At 43.4% G+C, this 23,089-nt stretch overlaps 2 protein-coding genes across 5 annotated transcripts in view; both read right to left on the bottom strand.

Moving 5' to 3' along the window:
• Nucleotides 1-772: 772 nt before the first annotated feature.
• The window catches only part of LOC127687331 (diablo IAP-binding mitochondrial protein-like), a 99,726-nt gene continuing 77,409 nt past the window's right edge, over nucleotides 773-23,089 (bottom strand). The window contains exons 1-3 of one of the 3 annotated variants that reach the window (XM_052185850.1): nucleotides 3,472-4,037; nucleotides 2,051-2,386; nucleotides 773-1,121 (exon numbers count right to left, since the gene is read on the bottom strand). In XM_052185850.1, the coding sequence (XP_052041810.1) occupies nucleotides 1,059-1,121; nucleotides 2,051-2,320 (333 nt within the window). In that variant the 5' untranslated portion in view covers nucleotides 2,321-2,386; nucleotides 3,472-4,037 and the 3' untranslated portion in view covers nucleotides 773-1,058. Of the gene's footprint in view, nucleotides 1,122-2,050; nucleotides 2,387-3,471; nucleotides 4,038-23,089 lie in introns of those variants that run through there. The other 2 variants (XM_052185851.1, XM_052185852.1) reach the window with 2 other exon arrangements.
• Nucleotides 7,951-23,089, bottom strand: part of LOC127687327 (uncharacterized) — a 28,704-nt gene continuing 13,565 nt past the window's right edge. Inside the window, exons 4-8 of one of the 2 annotated variants that reach the window (XM_052185844.1) lie at nucleotides 22,602-22,723; nucleotides 20,353-20,463; nucleotides 15,076-15,182; nucleotides 10,715-10,805; nucleotides 7,951-8,228 (exon numbers count right to left, since the gene is read on the bottom strand). In XM_052185844.1, coding sequence (XP_052041804.1) covers nucleotides 8,112-8,228; nucleotides 10,715-10,805; nucleotides 15,076-15,182; nucleotides 20,353-20,463; nucleotides 22,602-22,723 — 548 coding nt within the window. In that variant the 3' untranslated portion in view covers nucleotides 7,951-8,111. The other variant, XM_052185845.1, reaches the window with a different exon arrangement.

Raw genomic sequence — 23,089 nt, 5'->3', positions numbered from 1 at the left:
TGAGCTTCTTTCTGATCCTCTTGCTCCTGCCTCAGGAGTGCTGGGGTCACAGGTGAGCACCACTCACCCGGCTCACTGCCGAGCTTTGCCTTACGAACCTACCTCATGAGTGAGTCCCACTCAGCTGGGCAAGTGCGAGAGCAGAGGAGAGGAGAAGGAGACTGGACTGGAAGGTCAAGTCTTCGTTATCCTAACCTCAGACGGGACATTCTATAAAGCTGCCATAGTTTACACATTAAAAACAAGTTGTAGCACGTGGTGAAGGAGGAAATTACACCAGATGTAAAAACTGCACATGGGGTCATTGGGAGCCATGCAGAAGCAGCCGTTGTAGGAACAATGAAGGAAATCACCAGGAGAGAATGCCAGCTCAGCAGAGATGGTGTTATTGATAATGATGCCCTTATGACTCTGTGGTCAGGAATGGAAAGACTGCCGAGGGAAGAAAGAACACTTTCCACGAAAACAAAGATGGCTTTGTGATTTAAAATCTCTGTTCACCATTTATGGTTCTTGTCTGTTTTTTGACTGAAAAAACAGGCTTTCCCCTCACCCACCAAACCAGCAAAGTGGGGCTGAGATTTCTGATCCAAAAGTAACTCTGGGCTAGGCATAGTGATACACACCTGTAATTGCAGCGTTAGGGAGGAGGAGTCCCAGTTTGAAGCTTCTTGGACGCTACAGTATGACCCATCACAAAGATCAAACAAGGAAAGCATCCCCCTACTCACCCCAAATTTTGGGATACCTCAGTCATCAGCAAGAATTTATTGAGCACTTACTTTGTATTTTATTAGACATACAAGAGAGCATTTATTCTCATTTAGTCGGACAATATTTGTGACCACAGAAATAGAAGCCTTGAAAGCTATTTATTTTTGTTTTTAAAACATTGATTTTCATTTTATGAATAAATGTCTATGTACTAAATTTGTGCCTGGTACTGGTGGAAGCCAGAAGTGAGTACTAGGTTCTCGGAACTGCAGTTACAGAGCGCTGTGAGCTGGTGTGCGGGTGATGAATTGATCTGGGTTCCTCTGGAAGAACAGCCAGTGCTCTTAACCATGGAGCAAGCTCCCCAGCTCTGGGAACCAGGCTCTGATTGGATCATGTTCTGTGTCCTAAATTCAAAAGGAGAACGAGAGTTTTAAAAATTCAGTGGGGTAGAGTGGCACACACCCGTCATTCCATCTCCCCACAGTTTCCCTGGGAAGCCTTCATTTCTACATTACGCATTCTTTCATTCATTATTCTCAATAAAATTTTTGAGTGCCTACTATGTGCAAGGTAGGAGAGAATGCCAGCTCATTCTTTATATGCCCCTTTTTGTCCCCTTTGTAATTTTGAGACAGGGTATCAGTAAGTAGTCTTGATTGGCCTGGGTCTTACTATGTAGACCAAGCTAACCTCAGACTAACAGAGGTCCATCCGCCCGTGCCTCCTGAGTGTTGGATAAAACTGTGCACCATCATGATTCTTTTTTCTGGCTTCTGTGTTACAAACACACACACACACACACACACACACACGGATTAAAAAGATGGCTCAGTGGCTAAGAGCACTGACTGTTAAGTCAGTTCTGAGTTAAGAGGTTCTGAGTTCAATTCCCAGCAACCACATGGTGGCTCCCAACCATCATAATGATGCCCTCTTCTGGTGGTATCTGAAGACAGCTACAGTGTACTTATACAGTGTACTTATAAATAAATATTTAGAGAGAGAGAGAGAGAGAGAGAGAGAGAGAGAGAGAGAGAGAGAGAGAGAGAGAGAGAGAGAAGTTGCTGTACTGAGGGACAGTGCTGAACCATGCCTGAGAGCTAAGGACTAGGCCATAGAGGCCGCAGAGAGCAGGGGCTGGGCACAGCTCACAGAAGGCTCTGGTCTGACTGTCAATGGCAGAACCTGTTGGGCTCTGCAGAGTCCGGACGGACGACATTAGGTGGGTCATCCACCCGCTTTCCCCACAGAGTGCATGGGCAGGGCACCGGGCTCAGTCCCTCAATCTTTGCAGCTAGGCCTCCTCTTCCTGGTCCGCCCCCTCGTCACTCACCTTCTGTGCTTTCTGGTGCAGCTCTTGTGTCTGCGCCTCGGCCAGCTTGGTCCCTGCTTTCTGGGACAGCTGGCACACCTCCTGCACCTGTGACTTCAAGTGGATGTGATTCCTGGCGGCTCTGGAGGCCTGCTCTGCTCCAGTTTGATAGGAGGCCTCTGCTGCCATCTCTGAAAGGCCTGCCGCTGTCATCCAAGTGGCTCTGATTTCTGAGCAGTGGAAACCGCACACAGTGCCGCACCGAATCCACTCGACATAGTTTTGTGCCATGGTTTTATCAACTCTGAGAAACAGCGTTTCTTGGAGTTAGTCGGGACAGGAAAACGCTGTCCGTACCTGAACAGAGAGGTCATGGTCCGAGTCAACCAACTCCTCAGAGCCACCATCCTGTGGTGGAGGAGGACGCCCCCCCCCCCCATTTCAGTTCTTAACACCCACATTAGGCAGCTCACAGCTCCAAGGGATCCTGAAGCTTCTGAGGGCACTACACACACACATACACACACACACACACACACACACACAAATAAATCTTAAAAATGCAGTTCCATGCGCTGGAGAGATGGCTTAGCAGTTAAAAGCACTGGTTGTTCTTCCAAAAATCCAGAGTTCAATTCTCAGCAGTACATGGTGGCTCACGACTGCCTATAACTGCAGCCACATGGGATCTTCTGTAAACTCCCTTGAATTTTAGTCATTTTAATACTTGATATATGTTCTACCTGAGGAAGTGCAGTAAATGAATAGCTATTTGGAGCAGGGAGACGGAGACGCTCCGTGCAGCTTGAGTTAAGTGGTATTGCGGCACCTTCAGGAACAGCAGACTGAAAGAGACAAGCACTAGAGCGGTCAACTAGGAGCACTGGTTTCCTCTTATATCTACATACTGTGGTGTGTATGTGTGTGTGTTCATGCACATTTGCACATACATATGTGGATGTGGGAGTAGGTTCTCTCCTATCATATGGGAATCTTTAGGTCTTTATGGTTGGTGGCAAGTTCCTTTATCTACCCTACTGGTTTCATTCTAAGAGCACAATCACCAGCCAGGCTATCGCCAAGGCAACTGGATACTCTCCACAAACTGACAGTAAGTCCCTATGGCTGAAGACAATGTCTATACAACTCGCTGAACATGGAGAAGTCTGTCTGGTGCCTCCCTAGAGCCTTCACCCCTACTGTCTGATGCCTGTGGTACTGCAAAGTGCTCTGCATGCTACTGAAGGAGAAAGGTAAACATCCACTCGGCTACACACCCTTCCGTCTACAGGCATGGTCTGCCTGCAGGCCATGCTACTACAGTGGTGGTACAAAGTTTTTGGGAGTCACCAACTATCTTAGTTAGGGTTTCATTGCTGTAAAGGGACATCGTGATCAGAGCAACTCTTATAAAGGAAAACATTTAATAGGGGCTGGCTTACATTTCAGAGGTTCAGTCCATTATCATCATGGCGGGAAGCATGGCAGCGTGCAGGCAGACATGGCACTGGAGAAGTTGAGAGTTCTACATCTGGATCTGTGGGCAGAAGGAGACCACAAGCCACACTGGGCAAAGCTTGAGCATAGGGGACCTCATATCCCAGTCCCACTGTAAGACACTTGCAACAAGGTCACATCTACTCCAACAAAGCCACACCTCCCTAAGGTGTCACTCCTTATGGGCCAAGCATTCGAACACATGAGTCTATGGGGGCCAAACCTATTTAAACCACCACACCAAATGTCTGATTGGATTTAAGGGCCATTCCAAGAGATGGAACTCATCTCTGATACTTCTTCAGTTGTCAAGAACCTAGGACTAGATAGGCCAGGAATCTAGGATAAAACCACATATTACTGTTCTGTGAAAGCAATGGTTCTCAACCTTCCTAATGCTAAGACCTCTTAATACAGTTAAGTGACCTCATGTTGTGATGACCCCCAACCATGAAATTACTTTTGTTGTTACTTCATAACTATAATTTTGTTACTGTTATGAATCATGTGACTGTCTGTTTCTAATACTGATGAACTTAGATAACCCCTGTGAAAGGGTCATTCGGCCCCCAAGTGGGTTGAGACCAACAGGATGAGAACATAGCAAATAAAATGACTCTTAATGACATTCTGCTGTATTCAGATGACCATTACCAGAGAAGCCCCTCCAGGAGACAGGAACAAATACAGAGAGCCACAGCTGGACAGAGTGTAGACAATGAGAGGCCTAAATGAGATGTCTCCATCAATCTGCCTCCTCAGGGCTTAGGGAACTCTACAGAGGAGGGGCAAAAAGAGTGGAGGAGCTAGAGGCTGGGGGACACCAAGGAACAAGGTCTTCTGAACACAGCCAGAGTCTCAGCGTGTACAAGAGCCATTCTTAAGGGCAGCCCCATGCCCGCAGTAGACGGTCGACACAAAAGGATCTCAGTGGCAGTTTGGGAGGTGTTTTATCTCCTGGTACTCTGTCAGGGCATCCCTCTCCCCACAGGTCTTTTGCGTATATATTAGGGTTTCTAATTTTGTATTTTTATAAGACTTCTCTGTGTGAGGATGTGGATGCTTCCACATCTGTATGTCTGTCCTCTGCTTTCTTTGGGTCTCTTTCTTTCTTTATTGTTTTGCCCTATTTCAGTTTGTTTGTTTTTGTTTTTTAGAAGCTTGTATTAAATGAGAGATTAAAAGTGTGTAGATTTTGATGGAAGAGGAGTTGGGGAAGATCTGGGAGGAGTTGGGGGAGGGAAACTATAATCAGAATATATTGTGTGAAAAATATTTTTAATACAATAAATGAGCACGGCTTTTTGAATAGAGCTGGGCAACATGGCACACATGTTTATCCCAGCACTAGGGAGGCGGAGGCAGGAGGATCTCTTTGAGGCCAGTTTGAGGCCAGTCTGGTCTCAAACTAGTCTAAATAGTGAGTTCCAGGACAGCTATCTAGAAAAACCTTGTCTCAAAAACCAAACAAACAAAAATCCAAACAAACAAAAACAACAACAATAAAACAAGAAACAAAACAAAAAGCCAAACCAAAAACAAAGGAAAAAGAGAAGTTACAATAGTTATAGCTGGGTGTACTGGCACTCGCCTCTGGTCCCAGCACTCTGGAGGCAGGAGGTCTAGTGTGCACGGTACTGTAGATCAAGTAGGTAGTAGGTAAGAACCTTACCAGTGAAGGCTATAAAATCCAATACATTCTAATAGTTAGGATTTTGTAATTTTTTTAAAGTTATTTTTATGTTTTTATTTTATTTTATTGGTTTTTCAAGACAGTCCTAGCTGTCCTATAACTCACTCTGTAGACCAGACTGGCCTTGAACTCACAGAGGTCCTCCTGCCTCTGCCTCCCAAATGCTTGGATTAAATATGTGCGCCACCAGTGCTTGGCATGTTTTTGTTGTTGTTTTGGTTTTATTTGTTTTTTTGAGACAGGGTCTCATTGTGCTACACAGAAATCCTGGAATTTGCTATCCCAGTATTTTTTCATTTATAGCGAAGAACTATTTTGGAAGATTATGCTGCATCAGGAAACCACATCCTCCTTGCTTTGTTAACCATCCCATCTGACCTCAAACTCTGCTGCAGCTAGTGGAGAACCACAGCACACAACTCCTTCGCTGTAGGCCTTGCTCAGGAATGCTACATGCTCACTTTACCTGACAGGGTGCTGGCACAAACTCCTAGGTTGATCCCAAGGTCTACAGGAGTAGCCAGAGGTCTCGAGGTGACAGAGAACAATCCTTCCAGTCGTTATTACCAGAAATGTTTAAAAGTTTCCACGCTAGCTAAGCGGCGGTGGTGGCACACGCCTGTAATCCCAGCACTCCTGAAAGCAGAGGCCGGCGGATTTCTGAGTTTGAGGCCAGCGCCTGGTTCCAGGAGTGAGTTCCAGGAAACCCTGTCTTGAAAAAAACAAATCCAAAAAACCAAAAAAAAAAAAAAAAAGGGGGGGGGTGTTTCCAAGATAAAGCTATTTCAGTTTTAAGGATTTCCTTGACAATCAATTCTTCAGTTGCTTTTCTGTTATTTGGTGACTCATGCTAGAGGATGATATTGCTGTGGCTTCGTCACAACGGCCACTGGTTAGATGGTAATAGAGGATAACCTTGGATGACCTTGGGTTCATCATTCTGCCTCCCAAGTGAGGCATTATAGGTGTGTAGCAGCACACTCCAACCCAGATCCTTCAGCTTCGAATATATACGTATACTGGCCCCAGTAACTAACCGGGCTGTATCCCCAGTAAACATTTATTCAATATGGGATAAAAAGGCTAGCCTATCCCACTGATTTTAGAGCTGATGCCTTACTGACTTGGGGGCACCCTGCTTTGTCTTTGAGACCTTAGTCAGCAAGCATCACTGTATAATCATTCATAAAGTAAAATGTATCTGTAGTGCTATCAATGGATAACAACTATGAATACAACTGACATCCAAGTCCCCTTGATAGGTACATGAGAATACAGATAGAAGACTATGGGGTTAGTTTTCAGTTAGGGCTTTGTGCCTACATGCAATAGGGATAGTGCGACAATTACCCTGATCCCCTGATGAAATTTGTAGTTCTTAATACTAACAATCCTGCATATATACCCCCACCCCCGTTTTTGAAAGGAGCTTGTCACGTAGCTCAGTCTGGTCTCGAACTGGCGATCCTGTTGCAGGCTCTTGAGGTGGGATTCTAGGCTGGGGTCGCTGTACCCCTAGACTTGGTGCTGGCACACGTGATACGAACATGCACACTTTGATCACTAGACTCATTTCCCCTTCCCTTGGGCGTATCTCCAGGAGTCGTGGTGCTAGGTCTCTCAGAACCTTTCTTCAGCGTTCTGAGGAGCTGCCAAGGTTTCCCACAGCACCAAACCACGGTGCCTTTGCCTGGAGTGTAAAATTGCTCCAGCCATTCAGTGTTAAACTTCATCACGCACTGCAAGCCGTGGGCCCTACAGTGCCCACGGCGGATGGATTTTCAGAAAGCTTCAAGTACAGTTGCTCTCCCAATGTCTGAGAAAATGAAGTTGTATTTCTATTAGGGTATCTTCTAACTCTCAAGTCTGTGCTTCCCTTTTAGATAGAAAGCATAGCTCTTATTTGCATCTGCAGTCTGTCCTAAAAATTAGGTTTGGCAAAGAAAATAAACAAAGATGGAATCTAAATGCTGAATCACTGTTTCCGGCTGATCTTTTTTTGTTTTTCCTTCTCCCTAGACAGGATTTCTCTGTGTAGCCCTGGCTGCTCTGGAACTCACTCTGTAGACCAGGCTGGCCTCGAACTCAAGAAATCTGCCCGCCTCTGCCTCCTGAGTGCTGGGATTAAAGGCATGCGCCACCACCGCCCAGCTTGGGCTGATCTTTTATCGATTGTCAGAACTTGTCTTTTTCTCCTTTGAAGCCATTTTTTTTTTTTTTTTTTTATTGCTTTGGTTGCTTTTGAAAAGCTCAAGCATTATTCTCAGGCCTACAAGGAGGACTGTGAGTTTGGTGGCACACCTTTAGTTACAGAGGAGGTGAATTTTTGAGCCAGCCTGGTCTATAAAACAACTTCCAGGCCATCCAGAGCTACAGAGAAATCCTGTCTTGAGAAAAAGGGCCTCTGGGGAACTAGGGGGCGAACAAGAAGGGAGAAGAGCCTCGGTGGAAAGTGTCTTTACATAACAATGTATCTACATGTTACCTGGGGGCTCTGTCTAGTTCCACTTTTTCTAGAAACCTTTAAACATAAAAAATAAATAAAAAATTAACCCTATCCTAGCTAGGCTCTGCAGAGACATACCGAATCATATACAGTGAGACCTTTCATTTTCTCCTTCCTTGCACCAAAGAAGCCACAGTTGAGCTTCCTAGAGGTCATGTTTGGATGTGGCATGTAAATTAAGCACAGATAAGCTTATTTTTGTAACAAAATAAAAGAGCAAACAAAACATGTCAGATATATATTTTAGTTATCATACAGTTTATTTATATCCACATACAACTATTGTATACGCAGCCCCAAGAACTAGTTACTGGCACAGTCATGCATAGAGCTTGAGAGGGAATACCCAAAGCATGACTAAGGTGTCACACTGGGTGGCTTTGGTGCTAGAGAACCTTATATAAGTGAATTTGCTGAAGAGCTTCTTCGTCAGTGTCCCATTGTGAGTACACATCGAGATTCAGAGGTATCTCTTCCACCCAGGAGGACAGCTGCAAATTAATCTGTTGGGAAAACGCACAAACATGAAAACCTCAGAACAATCCTCTTACTCAGAATTCCACAATATTAACCTAAGTAAGTCACACGACAGTTTTTTCTAAAAACTGACTTTTTATTTTATATTTATAAATACTGTCATCATGCATGTATGTGTACTATGTCCATGCCTGGTCCCCAAGAAAGCCACAAGAGGGAGTCAGATTCCCTGGAACTGGGGTTATAGATAGTTGTGAACTGCTATATAGGTCTTGGGAAGCAAATGCAGGCCCTGTGCTTTAAAACCGATGAGCCATCTTTCCAGCCCCCCACATCCCAGGGTTTTTTCTATGATAAACAGGGCTAAGTTTACATAGTACCATGAGTAGCTTTTGTTGATTTTGGAACTTTAAAAAATTTTCATAAAAATATAAAATGCTTATAGATTTATGTCTATGAGGTTTTGCTTGCATGTAGACTGAACCCATCACCATGTGGGTGCCTGGTGCCCACAGAGTTCAGAAGATAAATTATCCTAGAACTGCAGTTTTAAATGGTTGTGAGCCACCATGTGGGTACTGGGAACTGAACCCAGGTCACGGGCAAGGATAACTGGTACTCCAACTGCTTAGCCATCTCTCTAGCCCCTGGAGTAATTATTTTAATGTAAGTAGTGTAATAATTATCACAAGGATTGCATCATCAAAGATAAAAACAATGGGAATATATATCAAGCACAAAAGGTTCTTATTCCCATAGTACTGGAGAGGAACAATTTCCCTCCATAACCTGCACAAGACTGTCCCCTTCACACTGTAAACTTGAGCCTATACAGAACTCTGGAGCCATTACTGTACATATCTGCTTAAAGTCATTTCCTATTAAACAAATTCGGCGGTGACCACATACACGATGTGGACTGCTCTTCACAGTAAGCTTGCCCCTTCTGGAGAATCTAGGGGTTGAACCCAGTTGCCAGGCCAAACAACAGAGAACTTTTTACCAGCTGAACCTCACTGCTGGCCTGAAGTTGTTTTCCTAAATGAGAAAGCAACAGAGTCACCAAGTTTCCATCTAAGCTCTCTTCCACAGCCTTTAGTTTGAGGCAGGCGGCCTCAGCCTGCACGCCTCAGGGTCCCACACAGGAGTGAGCACCTGCACCAACATGTCTAACTTCTGCAAGTTTTTAACAGTTCATTGTATTTATTATTTGTGTGCGTGCTTACACATATGACTGGTACACGTCACCTTTCTTTTCTAACCTCTTCTTCTTTTGAGACCAGGTCTTTTTTTCCTAGGCCAGGATGGCCTTGAAGTCATTCGTGAATCTCCTCCTGACTGCCTCTGGCTTGCTGCAGTTATTGGTGTCAATGGCTGTCCAGACAGATTTATATACATAGTATTGAAGCTATTCTTTTGGGGGCAGGGAGACGTCTCAGCAGTTAAGAACACATGCTGCTCTTGCGGAGGGCCCAGGCTTGGCTCTCAGCACTCACACGGTGCTTCCCAACCTTTCCTGAGTCGTTCCAGGGAATCTGAAGCTCTCTGCTGACCAATGTGAGCAGCAGGCCACATGTGATGACCATACACACACGAGGCAAAATGGTTATACACAGAAATAAGTCTTAAAAAAACACAACTTATTTTGCTAAGTAGGAAAAAAAGCCACTAAACTGACATATATTATCATATATATTAGAAAACATATAAAGTACCAAAGTACAGCAGCCTAGGCCAGGGGCATCCGCTGCAGCATGACAAGTCCCCATATATGGCCTGCCTGGCCTCCAATCACCCCTTCCTTCTGTGCTAAAGGACAATGTTATGATGTGGGTATTCATTTGTCCAGTTTAGCTTTGAGAAGGGGGTTCTGTTGACCAGGCTGCTCTCAAACCAGTGGGCTGAAGATCTTCCTGCCTCAGCCTCCCACGGAGCTGCGGTACAGGTTTGTTACTCTTCCTCCTTAGCTATGATGGACATGCTAAGGCTCTTACCCACACTCAGTAGTGTGTATTAACCTGTAACTATAACCCCACAGTTATTAAAAACTGTGTAGAAAAACAAGGAAGTCTATATCTAGACATGAACTGTATTTCAGTGCTTTTGAGGGTAGAAGACAAACCATAAAGCAGTACTTTAGCAACACAGTCTTGCTATTTCTAAAATGTTATAATAGTTATCAGAAAAAAAAGTTTAGATAAGAAAAATGTTGAAGGGCTGGGGATATAGATCGGCCCAGTGTTTGCCTGACAGGCATGAGCCCTGGGGTGTGGGGGGATTGTTTTTGATTGTATTTTTCTCTGTGTAACCTTGGCTATCCTGGTACTCTCTCTATAGGCCAGGCCAGCTTCAAACTCAGAGATCTACCTGCCTCTCCCTCCTGAGTGCTAGATTTAAAGGCCTGCGCTACCACACCCAGCTCAGGAGCCATAGGTTTAATTCCTGCCACCACCCAAACCAACCAACCAACCAACCAACCAACCAACCAACAGTAGGAAAAGTAGTCACATACCTCTAGACCCATGAGAGAATCTTGGAGACTTGGTACTGTCACTAATAGTGATCCTTGTTTCCTTACATTATGGATGATGTAGTCCCAGGCACTAGAACACATTAAAAACTGATATAATGAAACAGTAAGATAATATCACATATTAATCAGAATAGAGATGGCTCTCTTGTTCAATGTTTCCTCTTTCTATCTCCTGATGGGGAGGAGAGCCACGACTGTTAAGCAATCTACCCAACCTCTAAGTCACAGCCCCAGCCAAGTTTGGTGGGAAACACTTGGGATCCCAGCACCGAGGAAACTGAGGCAGGAGGTTCCTCTTGGGTTAGAGGCCAGCCTGGGATACAAAATGAGTTTTAGGGCACCAGCCTTGGCTATAGAATTAGACCTCATCTGAACAAAGCAACAACAAACCCAACAAAACCTTGGATGTAGCCTTTAATAAACAACCCAGCGGGGCGGTGATGGCGCACACCTGTAATCCCAGCACTCTGGGAGGCAGAGGCAGGCGGATTTCTGAGTTCGAGGCCAGCCTGTACTACAGAGTGAGCTCCAGGACAGCCAGGGCTACACAAAGAAACTCTGTCTCAATAAAACCAAATCCAAAAAAAAAAAAAAAAAAAAAAAAAAACAAAACAAAAAAAAACAAAAACAAAAAACCAGCAACTGTACACTTTGCTATTTACACAAATAGCAAAGAAGTTTAAAACATGTACTACAAAAAAGATCTGCACGTGATTAGTTATTGTAATTTTATTCATAATTTACCAACCTTGGAAGCAATTATGACATGGAGAAATTTTGACATATCTAGACAACTGCACACTGTTCAGCTCTAAAAGGGAATGCGTTCACGCCATTAAGACATGGAGGAACCTCATGCCTGTTGCTAGAGAGGGAACCTAACCTGGAAGAGTTCTGGAAGTTGTATGATTATAACTTTCACATGCTGGAAATGGAAAACTATGGGTTAGGAAAAAGATCAGTGGCTGCCAAGGGTGAGGTGAGAGTACAGGACAAAGGGCTGAGCAGGGGATTTTTAGGGCAGTGAAACTATTGTCCGTGTTTTAAGGCTGGGCGCAAGTCACACACATGCAAATCCACACACATGCACGGGCTGTGCGGCACCAGGAGTGAGCGCTACTGTAAACTTCTGGTGACTATGCAGTTCCCAAGACCCATCCTAAGACGCACACTGTTGTGGTGGGAGGAATGGTAACGGTGCATACAGACTCTGCGGTGTGGTGGGTAGAGTGTACAGGAAATGCTTAGCTTTTTAAAAGTTTTGCTGAGAACTCAAAACTTCACTATAAAAAGCAAAACAAAAACCTGACATGTTAGCTTTTATCAGACACTGGACTTTTTTTCTTTTCTTTTCTGAATAAGGATGACAAAAGAAAATGCAATCAGTATCTAGAAATCTAGATGGGCAAAATGTTTACCCACAGGAAACAGAACTACAGCAACACAGTAGAAATTGGCAAAATTTCCAGTTCCTGAGGGGTGTTGGTAAAGTTACGAGGTCAAAGTACTGATATTAACAAGATGGGGATGTGGGTTACTGTAAAGATTCTGAATAAGAGAACTGAAGTTTTCAGAATCGCACAAGTCAAGCAGGTTCAGCATCAAAGCCTTGAACTTTCTCCACAGAGCACATGAGAATCAGTCCTTCAGACTGCAACTAGGCTGAGATTGCTGAGGAAGGGGAAGTGTCCTGGGAAAACAAGGGGTACAGAAGCCAGAAACTAAAACTATGTGTAGATGTGTATGCTGTGTAGATTAGATCTCTTTAAACTCATATCAAGAGTTAAATCATACCTCATCTGGCTGGATGGAGTACTTTGGGGAGGGAATTCCAATATTAAAGAGCATCTGCAAAGTTTGGTGGGACTAGCCAGTTCTATAGGATAATGAAATAACCCGCCAAAGCATGCCAGAGTGCAGTGTGGTTTGACCAGGTCTGTGTAACTCCCAGGGTTGATATGCACCAGATTACACTATGTATGGCCTTGGTAGTTTACCCCACCAGCGGGGAACACAGTCTCCACAGTGAGATTGGTGAGGTGGATGGGTAGCAGCATCATTTGTATTTATTTTTGGTTGAGGCTATGGCTAATAGGTGTCATACGTTTAGAACATTTTGTTTTGTTTTGTTTTTCAGGATGCGGATGATAATCACTTAGCACTGTTTCAACTAGAGTTTTTTTTTTTTTTTTTAAATGTGGTTCCTAAAAATGCTGTACTTTACAAGTCCATTTAATTAAAAAAACTGGAAAACTATATTAGCACAATCTTTTCAATTATCCAAGACAGGTCTCACAGAGCTCAGGATGCCTTCAGCTCACTGTTTAGCTGAATTCACTGCCGTAGACTAACGAAGTTCAGTGTTCTGGTGCGGCACGGGTCTGGAACCCTGACCTAGGGGCAGTCAGAGGCAGTCAGAGTCGGGTGGGCTGTGCTCTCCTTTTTGGATGGAGAAGCTGCATCACCCTGGAAGCTCAGCATGCCGATTACGTGCAGTTAGGCAGGTTATTACATCGTGCAGTTAAGCAGGTTATTACATGCAGCTGACAAAAAGACAGGGTTAGCTAATCTCACTAGGAATAGACTGCAGGGGAGCAGTCTTCAGGCCTTAACCACCCAGGGGGAGAAAGCCATGGTAGTCATTTTCTACATTTACACACTGTAACCATCTGCATAGGGAGGAGAGGAAAGCATTGTCACTCCCATTCGTCTAAGGTGTGGGGTCCTTGACATGGCCCTGACCATGTCAATAACACACATTCACCCCAGCTTCACTGCTCCCTAAATAGCAGTAATTAAATAACATCATGTATCTCACATTGGAGCCCTGACTGGTCTGGAACTTGCCTCTTCCATCCTAGTGCTGGAAATAAAGGCGTGTGCCACCACACCAATCTAAATATAGGATCCACCCCACCCCCCACAGTTCACAACAGCTTACAACAGTCTTCAGCATTTGAAATCTGTGTATCTCCAAAGTGTTTAACCTTCTCTCAATGCCTTATTAATAGACCAGTGATGTTATACTTGTCAACAATTATAAAATATTTTTCTTATCTGCAACTAAGTTTAAAAGTAAAAATGCTGCTGTGGTGATAAATGCCTGTCCTGTTAGCGTCAGGAAACAGAAGCAAGAGGACTTCAAGTTCAAGGCCAGTCTGGGCTGCACAGAGAACTCATCAGACAGTTGCTACCTTCCCACCAGTTGGGACAGGAAATAACTCCAGGATCCTGTCAGAGGTTCCTTCCTCAGGGACCCTGTTAGAGGACGTAGCTCAGAGACAGAGCACCTGCCTGCACCTGCCTGTGGGCTCAACCCCAGAACTGTAAAAAGCAAACACAAAAATTAACTAGTTTTGAAGGTTAATATTCTCAGTCTATTAAACCTTGGTTAATCCATACTAGTTTATGATAAGTGTGCTGGCTAGTGTTAATTGTCAACTGGACAACATCTAGAATCAGCTGATCGGAGGGACTCGGGGCTAGCTGTCCAGGTGTTATTTTGAGTGGATCAACAACTGAAGAGAGCCGGGCTAAAGAGCGCGCATGCACTGCTGCTTCTCACTCCGAGTGCGGATCCACCTCCACCATCAGAGAGACTTCAGAAGGAGCTAAGCAACCTTTTTCTCTTAAGTTGCTTTTGTCAGAGGTTTTTATCACAGCAACAGGAAAAGAAACTAAGACAACAGATTAGCACAATGACAGCAAGAACTGCACTGGGAACTGCTAGTCCCTGAGCCAATGTGGGAGTCAGGCTATCATTTTATATCCATCAAACATTACATATTACAGGGGCCACTGAGATGGCTCAGAGGGTGGTTTACATAAAGCCCGATGACCTGAGTTTGATACCCAGAACACACATGGTGGAGAGAAGTGAATCTTGCAAATTTTCCTTCTACTTCTACACACCCACTATGATGAGCACAAATAAATACATGTAAACTTAAAAAAAAATTTACAAAATCAGTATTTTGTCCAAATTTTGCATTTAATCTGTTTCCTTATTAAAATAAGTTGATATCATGTACAAACGTGTCGAAGAAAAATAAAAATATTATTAAAATCAAATTGAGCACTGACTGGATGGTAGTGACAGGTAATGTCTTGAGTTTGAGGCCAGCCTGGTCTACAGGGTGAGTTCAAGGACAGCCAGGGCCACACAGAGAAACCCTGTCTCAAACAAACAAAAACAAAAAACAAAAACAACAAAAAAGCAAGTTGAGTTTGTCATTTTAAACTTAGCATGAAAACACTTCTACCTTACATCAATCTCTTTTCACACCTCGCTGGATATATTTTAATAACAGTTTTCTTGCTTCAGTAAATAAATAACCTACCTGGCCTGTTGAGCCTCAGTAAGAAAATATTCGAAGACATTGTTCATTACAATGACGTCAGCAGTTTGCAGAAGGGAACCTTGGGTACAGATGTCTGCATGAAGCACCTAAAGAACGAGCTCATGTAAGACGGTGAGGACAGTGGAGACCACAGCCACACAGGGACAATGGTGGAGGCCACAGCCACACAGGGACAATGGTGGAGGCCACAGCCACACAGGGACAATGGTGGAGGCCACAGCCACACAGGGACAATGGTGGAGACCACAGCCACACAGGGACAATGGTGGAGGCCACAGCCACACAGGGACAATGGCGGAGGCCACAGCCACACAGGGACAATGGCGGAGGCCACAGCCACACAAAGACAATGGCGGAGACCACAGCCACACAGGGACAATGGCAGAGACCACAGCCACACAGGGACAATGGCGGAGGCCACAGCCACACAGGGACAATGGCGGAGACCACAGCCACACAGGGACAATGGTGGAGACCACAGCCACACAGGGACAATGGTGGAGGCCACAGCCACACAGGGACAATGGTGGAGACCACAGCCACACAGGGACAATGGCGGAGACCACAGCCACACAGGGACAATGGCGGAGGCCACAGCCACACAGGGACAATGGTGGAGGCCGCAGCCACACAGGGACAATGGCGGAGACCACAGCCACACAGGGACAATGGTGGAGGCCGCAGCCACACAGGGACAATGGTGGAGGCCACAGCCACACAGGGACAATGGTGGAGGCCACAGCCACACAGGGACAATGGTGGAGACCACAGCCACACAGGGATGCCCCTGGCTCGGGGATGCTGGGAGGACCTCAGAGATACTTCATATCTAGTAAAACCCAGAAGCTTGCAAAGAAGATTTGCTTTGAATGGAATTATTTGTTCTAATTGTGTCCCATACTTGCTAATTGTTAATTTTCAATGGAGTTTAGAGACTTTTCCATTATAATTACATGTTAGGTTTAAGAGTCAAAAGATCCAGGTTTCAATTATGGCTCTGTATTTGTATTCTTGGGTAGTTAATTTTTTTTTAATAGTGGTTATCAGTCCTGATTATACAATATAAAAATTATGGCTCAATGGTTAAGAGCATTTACTGCTCTTACAGAGAAATGGAGTTTGGTTCCCAGTACCCACATGGCATCTAACAGCTGTCTGTAACTCCACGGTTCCAGGGGATCCAATGCCCTCTTCTTAGCCCAGTTGGCACCAGGAACACACATGATACACAGACATCCATGGCAGGCAAAACACTCAAAACACATAAAATAAAAATAATCTTTAAAAAACCTCTTAAAAACATTAAATTATAAACTGTCAAATCTGTCCAATATTAATATGTCCTGTGCTAACTTGATTCTAACACTCACTTGAATGTTGTTACCTGCCAAAAAAGTAAGCAAAACAATTTATTGAAACACTACATAGGGCTGAAGAGCTGGCTCAGCACTTAAGAGCACTAAGCTCTTCCAGAGGGCACAGGTTCAATCATCAGCACCCACAGGGCAGCTTAGGACCGTCTGTACGTCCAGGCTCAGGGGAACCAGTGCCCTCTTCTAATTTCTGTGTCTCTAAGCACCACATATAGTGGAGACATACGAGCAGGCAAACCCCACAAATAAAATAACAAAATAAATAAATCTTAAAAAAACCCTACATAACTCAAAAATGTAACTTAATCCATAATTAAGGCTTCCCAGACCACAGAGACAATAACAAAAAGATACACTTATTTGATCAGGAGTAAAACAAATAGATTTTACTTTAAAAGGAAGAGAAAAACTTATGTTTATGAGTTATATAATATGCAAGGTGTTATAAGATCTGGTTTTAAGAAACATTCTTTCTTTTAAATAAACATTCCACTTTTTTTTTTTAATTTCATTTTGCCTAGAACCTTTAAACACAGTTTTGACACAATCATCAATAAAAGCAACTGGACCAGAGAGACAGCTCAGAGGCTAAGTACGGCTCTTGTCACAAACGAGCCAGTTAATAATTACGGACATTATGAACATGCAGCCTAGCTATGCAACAGATATGCAAGCTAATTAGTAGTTTTATCTTCACTCTTCCTTTTCTTTCCCATCTGTCTTCCGTTTCTCTTCCTGTATTTCTACCACACAGACTGGGGGAAAAAGAATCTGAAGGTTCAGTTCATCGAGGCAGCAGGAGTGGCCTCTGGACTGATGGCAGCACAAAAGCCATAAAACAATCAAACTCAAGCAAAATTTAGTGGATACCTCTTCTATGCAAGATGCTGTGGAGGGAGACAAACCAAGCTAAATGAGATACAGTATCTGTGCCCAAATGTGTGACACTGGAGTAATGTCCCAGAACAACTGTCGTAACTCCCCAGTGCTATGAGAGGAGTGGGCTGACAGCAAGGAGAGGAAGAGGGACAGCTCAGGGCCAGCCTGGAGGAGAGGGATGGGAGACTGGGAGACAGCAGACCACAGGTCAGACAGCGGATCAAACACAAAGGCACACTTACATGCATTCACTCTACAGAATGACAATTGGAGTTATGTCTTTTTTAGTAGAAAAGGCTATAGCAAGAAAGATGAAGGAACCAGGATAGAAAAGACACAAAAATTTCGAAGTTAATAAAAAAGAGAGAAAAGTCCTAAGGAATTTAGAGGCGCTCTGAGAAATTGATTTCTGAACTAGAAATAAAGAAGCTTGGATTCCACCTCATTTGTTGCAGAACCTCCATTGGCCTTGTAATTGGCAGTGGCAGCTGAGAGAATAGAAATACTAGAAGTAAGCTGATTTGGTTGAAAGGCAGCTGGGAAACAGTGAGACATCTACAGCTTTCTCTCACCCTAGCAGAAGTGTACACACTTACTGGACAGGACTAAACAGAGGCTTGTGGTCCGGGGACAGTAGGCCTAGTTGATGGACAAGGGAATGACTGAAAACAAAGCAGAAAAGGCAAGATGTCCACCGTTCGCTAACAACCACCAGCTCTACACTCCCAGGACTCTGCCCACTCTCCAGCTGGCATACCAGAAGGTCTGCTCTGGGTGATCAGCCCAGCCCCAAAGGAACAACCTTAGACATCCCCCACCATCTGCCGCCATGCTCATATGGCAGAGATGCTCTGATCATGAATTTTTACTCAAGGGGCTGAGAACTTCAATTAGCTGTTACTCTCCTACCTCATTCTTTCTTTCCAGTGTTGGAGATCAAACCTCAAGCTCTGTTAACAAGGTAAGCACTGTACCATGGGGTACCCCTCTCTTGCTTTTTAGGCACATATGGGCAGACAACCAAGACTTTGTAGACTGTGGAGGAAGGACATGCTAAAAGTAAAAAGGACTATCACATACCCTTCAAAACACAAGTAAGAAACTGGACAAATAAATGAAAAAAGAAAAAGGGGCCTAGGGAGTTGGCTTGGCAGTTGGTTGTGGGGGGGGGGGGTTAAGGTTTCCAATAGTCACAGGGTGGTATAAAAGGCTTTATTTTAGGAATATGGATGTTAGAGTACTTGTCCTATATATACGAGGCCCTGGCTTGAGGCCACACTGGAGGAAAAAAACAAAACAAAACAAAAACAAACCCAAATTTCTCACCAAAAAGTTACTGATGGTAGCCACGAAAGCTGCATGTCAGAAAAATCACATGGGTGTGTACTGAAATAATTTATTTTGAAAAGTAATTTAAAAAATCCATAAAAATGTAAATAAACATTTTATATACCTTTCTCATAATATTTAAAAAACAGAACTAAGCACTTTATTATTATTATTCTTTATTAAGTATGATTCTTCAGAGGTCTTAATTTTTGTTTTTAAGACGATTTCTCTGTGTAGCCCTTGCTGTCCTAGAACTTGTTCTATAGTCCAGACTGGCCTTGAACTCGAGGACATCCACAAGCCTCTACCTCCTGAGTGCTGGGATTAATGGTGTGCACCACCACACCAGGCAGAAGTCTTAACCTAAGAAAGACACACCTTCTTTGGTTCTATGTTATGGGTGCTTTGCCTGCATGTGTGCCTGTGGAGCTGGAGGAGGGCGGGGGCTGCTGAGCTGGAGTCACCGACAGCCATTGCGGCCAATGCTGGGACCTGAACAGCGATGCTTGCAACTGCTGAGCTACTTCTCCAGCTCCAGTGAACTCTTAAGTTTTAAATCTCAATTTTCAACTTAATAGAAATTCCTGTTAACTATGTGATTATTACATAAGAGCAGTCTCAGGCCAGTCTGGTGTACACAGTGAGTTCTATGCCAGCCAGGCTAAAGAAAAGAAAAGCCATGAATTTTGCTTGCAGTTCTAGGGACTAAATCCAGGATTTTGTGCATGGCAAAAGAGTACTCTATCTACCACTGAGCATTACCCTCACTCACCCCATAAACTTATTACCAGATACTGTACTTACGATGATCACTTATCTCTACATTCCTAAAACGAGGGTAGGAAAAAGAAACAGTAGGAGAATAAACAACTAACTACCTTTATCAGAAACATGAAGTTTTCATCCTTCAACTTTTAAAAAATTTTATTTGTTGTTATTCATGTACATGTCTGTGTGTCTACTTGTTTGTTTGTACACCATGTGTGTGCAGGTGTATGTGGGGACCAGAAGAGCATGCTGGATTCGGACAGGAGCAGGATCTTACGAGCAATTGTGAACACTGGATGTGGCTCTGGGAACCCTCTCTGGGTCATCTACAAGGGCAACAGACCTTCTTACTCCTGAGCCATCTCTCCAGACCCTTGATCTTTAACTCACTGAGTTTTTCCAATGTTATGCTGTCCTTAATATCAGAGATTGTTAATATTCTCTGCATTGCCATGAGAAATATAGAAGGACCTTAGTAAAATTTCAAGGATCACTGCATTAAACGAACAGACCCTTCAAAAAAACCAACCCCCCCCAAATCTTTTATCTTGTTACTTTTCTTCTACAGGAAAAAGGGGAAACTGTTCTAGTCTAAGGGAGCCATCCTTCCCTGGTGGCCACTATCCTGTGCCATTTACAGTAGTTCCCAGTTTACGAGAAGATAAGCAACCACAAGCAGTGTAAGCCCTTTAGTGTCCAGTTTAATAAAATAAAATTACACTGCAGCCAGCCTTGGAGAGTTACAGTTCTGTTAAACTGTCTGACACGAAGATAACAAAGGAAACCCTCTCCCTAGTAAGACAGCTGGTCAACTCAGTGCATTCCCACACAACAGCTGTACTGTGAAAATACAGAAGCAGTTAGACAAGATTCACAGAAGTAACAGAAAAAAATATGGTAAAGGTACCTTTATTCTGTCACTGAACTGGTATTTCTTTATGATCATTTCCTGCAATTGGCAAAATTCTCCATTCAGCTCTACCCCACAGAGCTGCACTGCTGAGCTGTAAAGGTAACCCTGGAACAGGAAGACACGCGTGTCACACAACAGTCAGCTTTCAAGGAGAGATTATGTCTGCCTGAGTTATAAAAACCAAATTGTTACAAAACTCACAAGAGTTCAGAACTTCACTCATCAGGGCTTTGACTGAAGCTATCAATTCTTATTACATAGCTATATTTTTAAAGACTGGTTTTTAAAGTTTCCTGATGAAACTAGGCATTCAGTAAAATTGGAAATGATGAAAATGACCACACTGCCAAGCTCTGTGGGGTCTAGTCAGCCTTCCTAATTCTGGGGAGGTAAAATCCATCTGTAAGGAATTCAGTGGCAACCACACACCATTTGAAACTAAGGAAGGAAGGTAACCTGCCCAATCAGTTAACAAGGACAAGGAGAATTATTGGAAACTGTGATATTTCTGTTGCAGAGTAACAAAAAATAATCTGGAAGAAGTCAGTTAATTTTGTCAGGCAACTTTCTGTTTAAGGTTGGGTTTTTTTGTTTTTTGTTTTTGTTTTTTTGTTTTTTGAGACAGAAATCATGTAGCACAGGTTGACTCTTAACTTATCTTCTGGATGCTAAGATTAGAGACGTATACCACTATGGCTGGCTCCTGAAGATGACCACCTATCAACACATGCAAAAACCAAGTTTGAATGTATAGTTTCATCACACATGTTTATAGTATTTATTTCTAACATGTTTCAAAGTGCATATATCAATATTAAGGAATTTAGTATTGATTCAGAGATTTACTGTAGAAAAAAATCAATACATTCACATAGTCAATATCGATACCTGTGATGTCAGTTATTTTACATTACATTTTTTTGCATGGCTCTTTCTTTCCTTTCCCTCCCTCTCTTTGTTCTTCTTTCTTCTTTTTCTGCGCGCATGTGTGTGTGTGTCTGTCTGTCTGTCTGTCTGTGTATATCTGAATACATAGGTACATGTGCTCACAGGCATGCCAGAGAATGGTGTATTCCTCTCCTACCCTTCACCTTACTGCACCAAGATAGGCAATACTCTAAATAAAGCTATGGGCAAGATGGGCAGAGCAGCTGCTCTTACAATCCTGTCTCTCAGAAGGCTGAGTGAGAACGCTTTCAAGGGCAGCCTGGTGATCTCTGGTAAGTCTCAAACCCAACACCCCCACCCCCCAAAACAACAGGAGCACTAATAACAAAAGCCACCAAACTGCATCACTTAGTCATAGAAAGGTTAAGCCAAGAATTAAAGAGTAAGTTTCTGCCTAAAGCAAGAAACAATTCTGAAAACTGACAGCACATGCTCCTGGCAGGAGTCCCTACTGCTGTGGCCTTGTGGGATTTTTTGTTTTTTTTAAACAAGGTCCTAATGACAGCCAGAAACCATATTTGAAATTTTTTTGACAAAATGATTTAAGAATGTTAAGTACTCATGATTTGACTTTATAACAAGAGCTACATTGATGTTAGATTTCAGAAACAAAAGAAATGTGCATGTTTTGGAATACAGAAAATTGGACATGATATATTCTTGGATATCACCATCACCCAGTGTGCACACTTAAAAAACTATGAACTAGATATCCAGAGCTAGTAAGTGATTTGCTATGTCCACCCAAAAGTTTCTTAGGCCTAACATATTTGTTATTTTTGTGAGTTATCAAAACACACTGTACTATTTTATTTTAATATAGCACAAGGAAAAAGGAAGCTAGGCATGGAGACAATCCTCAATCAGTGCTTTGTGAGCTGAGGCAGGAAGATAAGGGGTTCATGTACATAGTGAGTTTAAGGCCAGCTGGACCATATTAAAAACATCCCCCTCCCCCCTCCAAAACAAAATTAACAAAAAAACAGAGGGGGTAGTGAGTGGGGAGGGGAGAGGAGAGAGTCAGTCACATGGCCTATTCTGTTTATGTCTATCATCTGTGTTGTGGAGACAAACCAGGAGAAGAAATATGACAGCTGGTGCTGTCTTTGAAATTCCAAACCCAATTATTACCACCAAGCAGAATTTAGGAACCTGCCAATGGATCCTATTTTAACCTTATCCTGTTACTTTAATAATAAAGCCAAGCTGTCACCTTGGATGGTGGCAGGCAAAGCTGTCACTAGCAGAAGAAAGTATTTTCCACATGTTGAGTATGTCCACAAGCTGCACTTTACCCCATAAAGGACTGTGCCAAGTCTGGAGCCAACGTCAACCAAGACCTTTCCTGACAGGTCAGGGAGTATGTGATGGTAAAGGAACTTCAACTCCGTGAGGGAGAAGGAATGAGAGATAAATCCTGGAGAAACAAGAGAATGAGCATCAAGTTATGCTTTTTTGCTTGTTGGGGGCTTTGTTTCTTTCTTTTTTCTTTTTTTTTTAAATAGGGTCTCCCTATGCAGCTCTGACTGGCCTAGATCGCACAGAGATCTGTCTACTTTTACCTCAGAGTTTTAGGATTAGGCCTGTACCACCTCATCTGGCTAAGTTTTATACCCTAATTTCCATGACTGACTGACTCTGGCTTTCCTCTAACCTGGAGGGAACTCAAAAGACTTGGAATATCATGTCCTACATAATGTAACTGTCAGGAAGAGATATCCTGGTCAAACACCACCACCACCACTAACCTCCCTCCCACCCCACCCCCACACAAGATGGAAAC

Source organism: Apodemus sylvaticus, chromosome 6 (assembly GCF_947179515.1).
Source record: "Apodemus sylvaticus chromosome 6, mApoSyl1.1, whole genome shotgun sequence".
In the NCBI taxonomy this organism is placed as follows: Eukaryota; Metazoa; Chordata; class Mammalia; order Rodentia; family Muridae; genus Apodemus; species Apodemus sylvaticus.
This window is presented reverse-complemented; position numbering and strand designations above follow the sequence as displayed.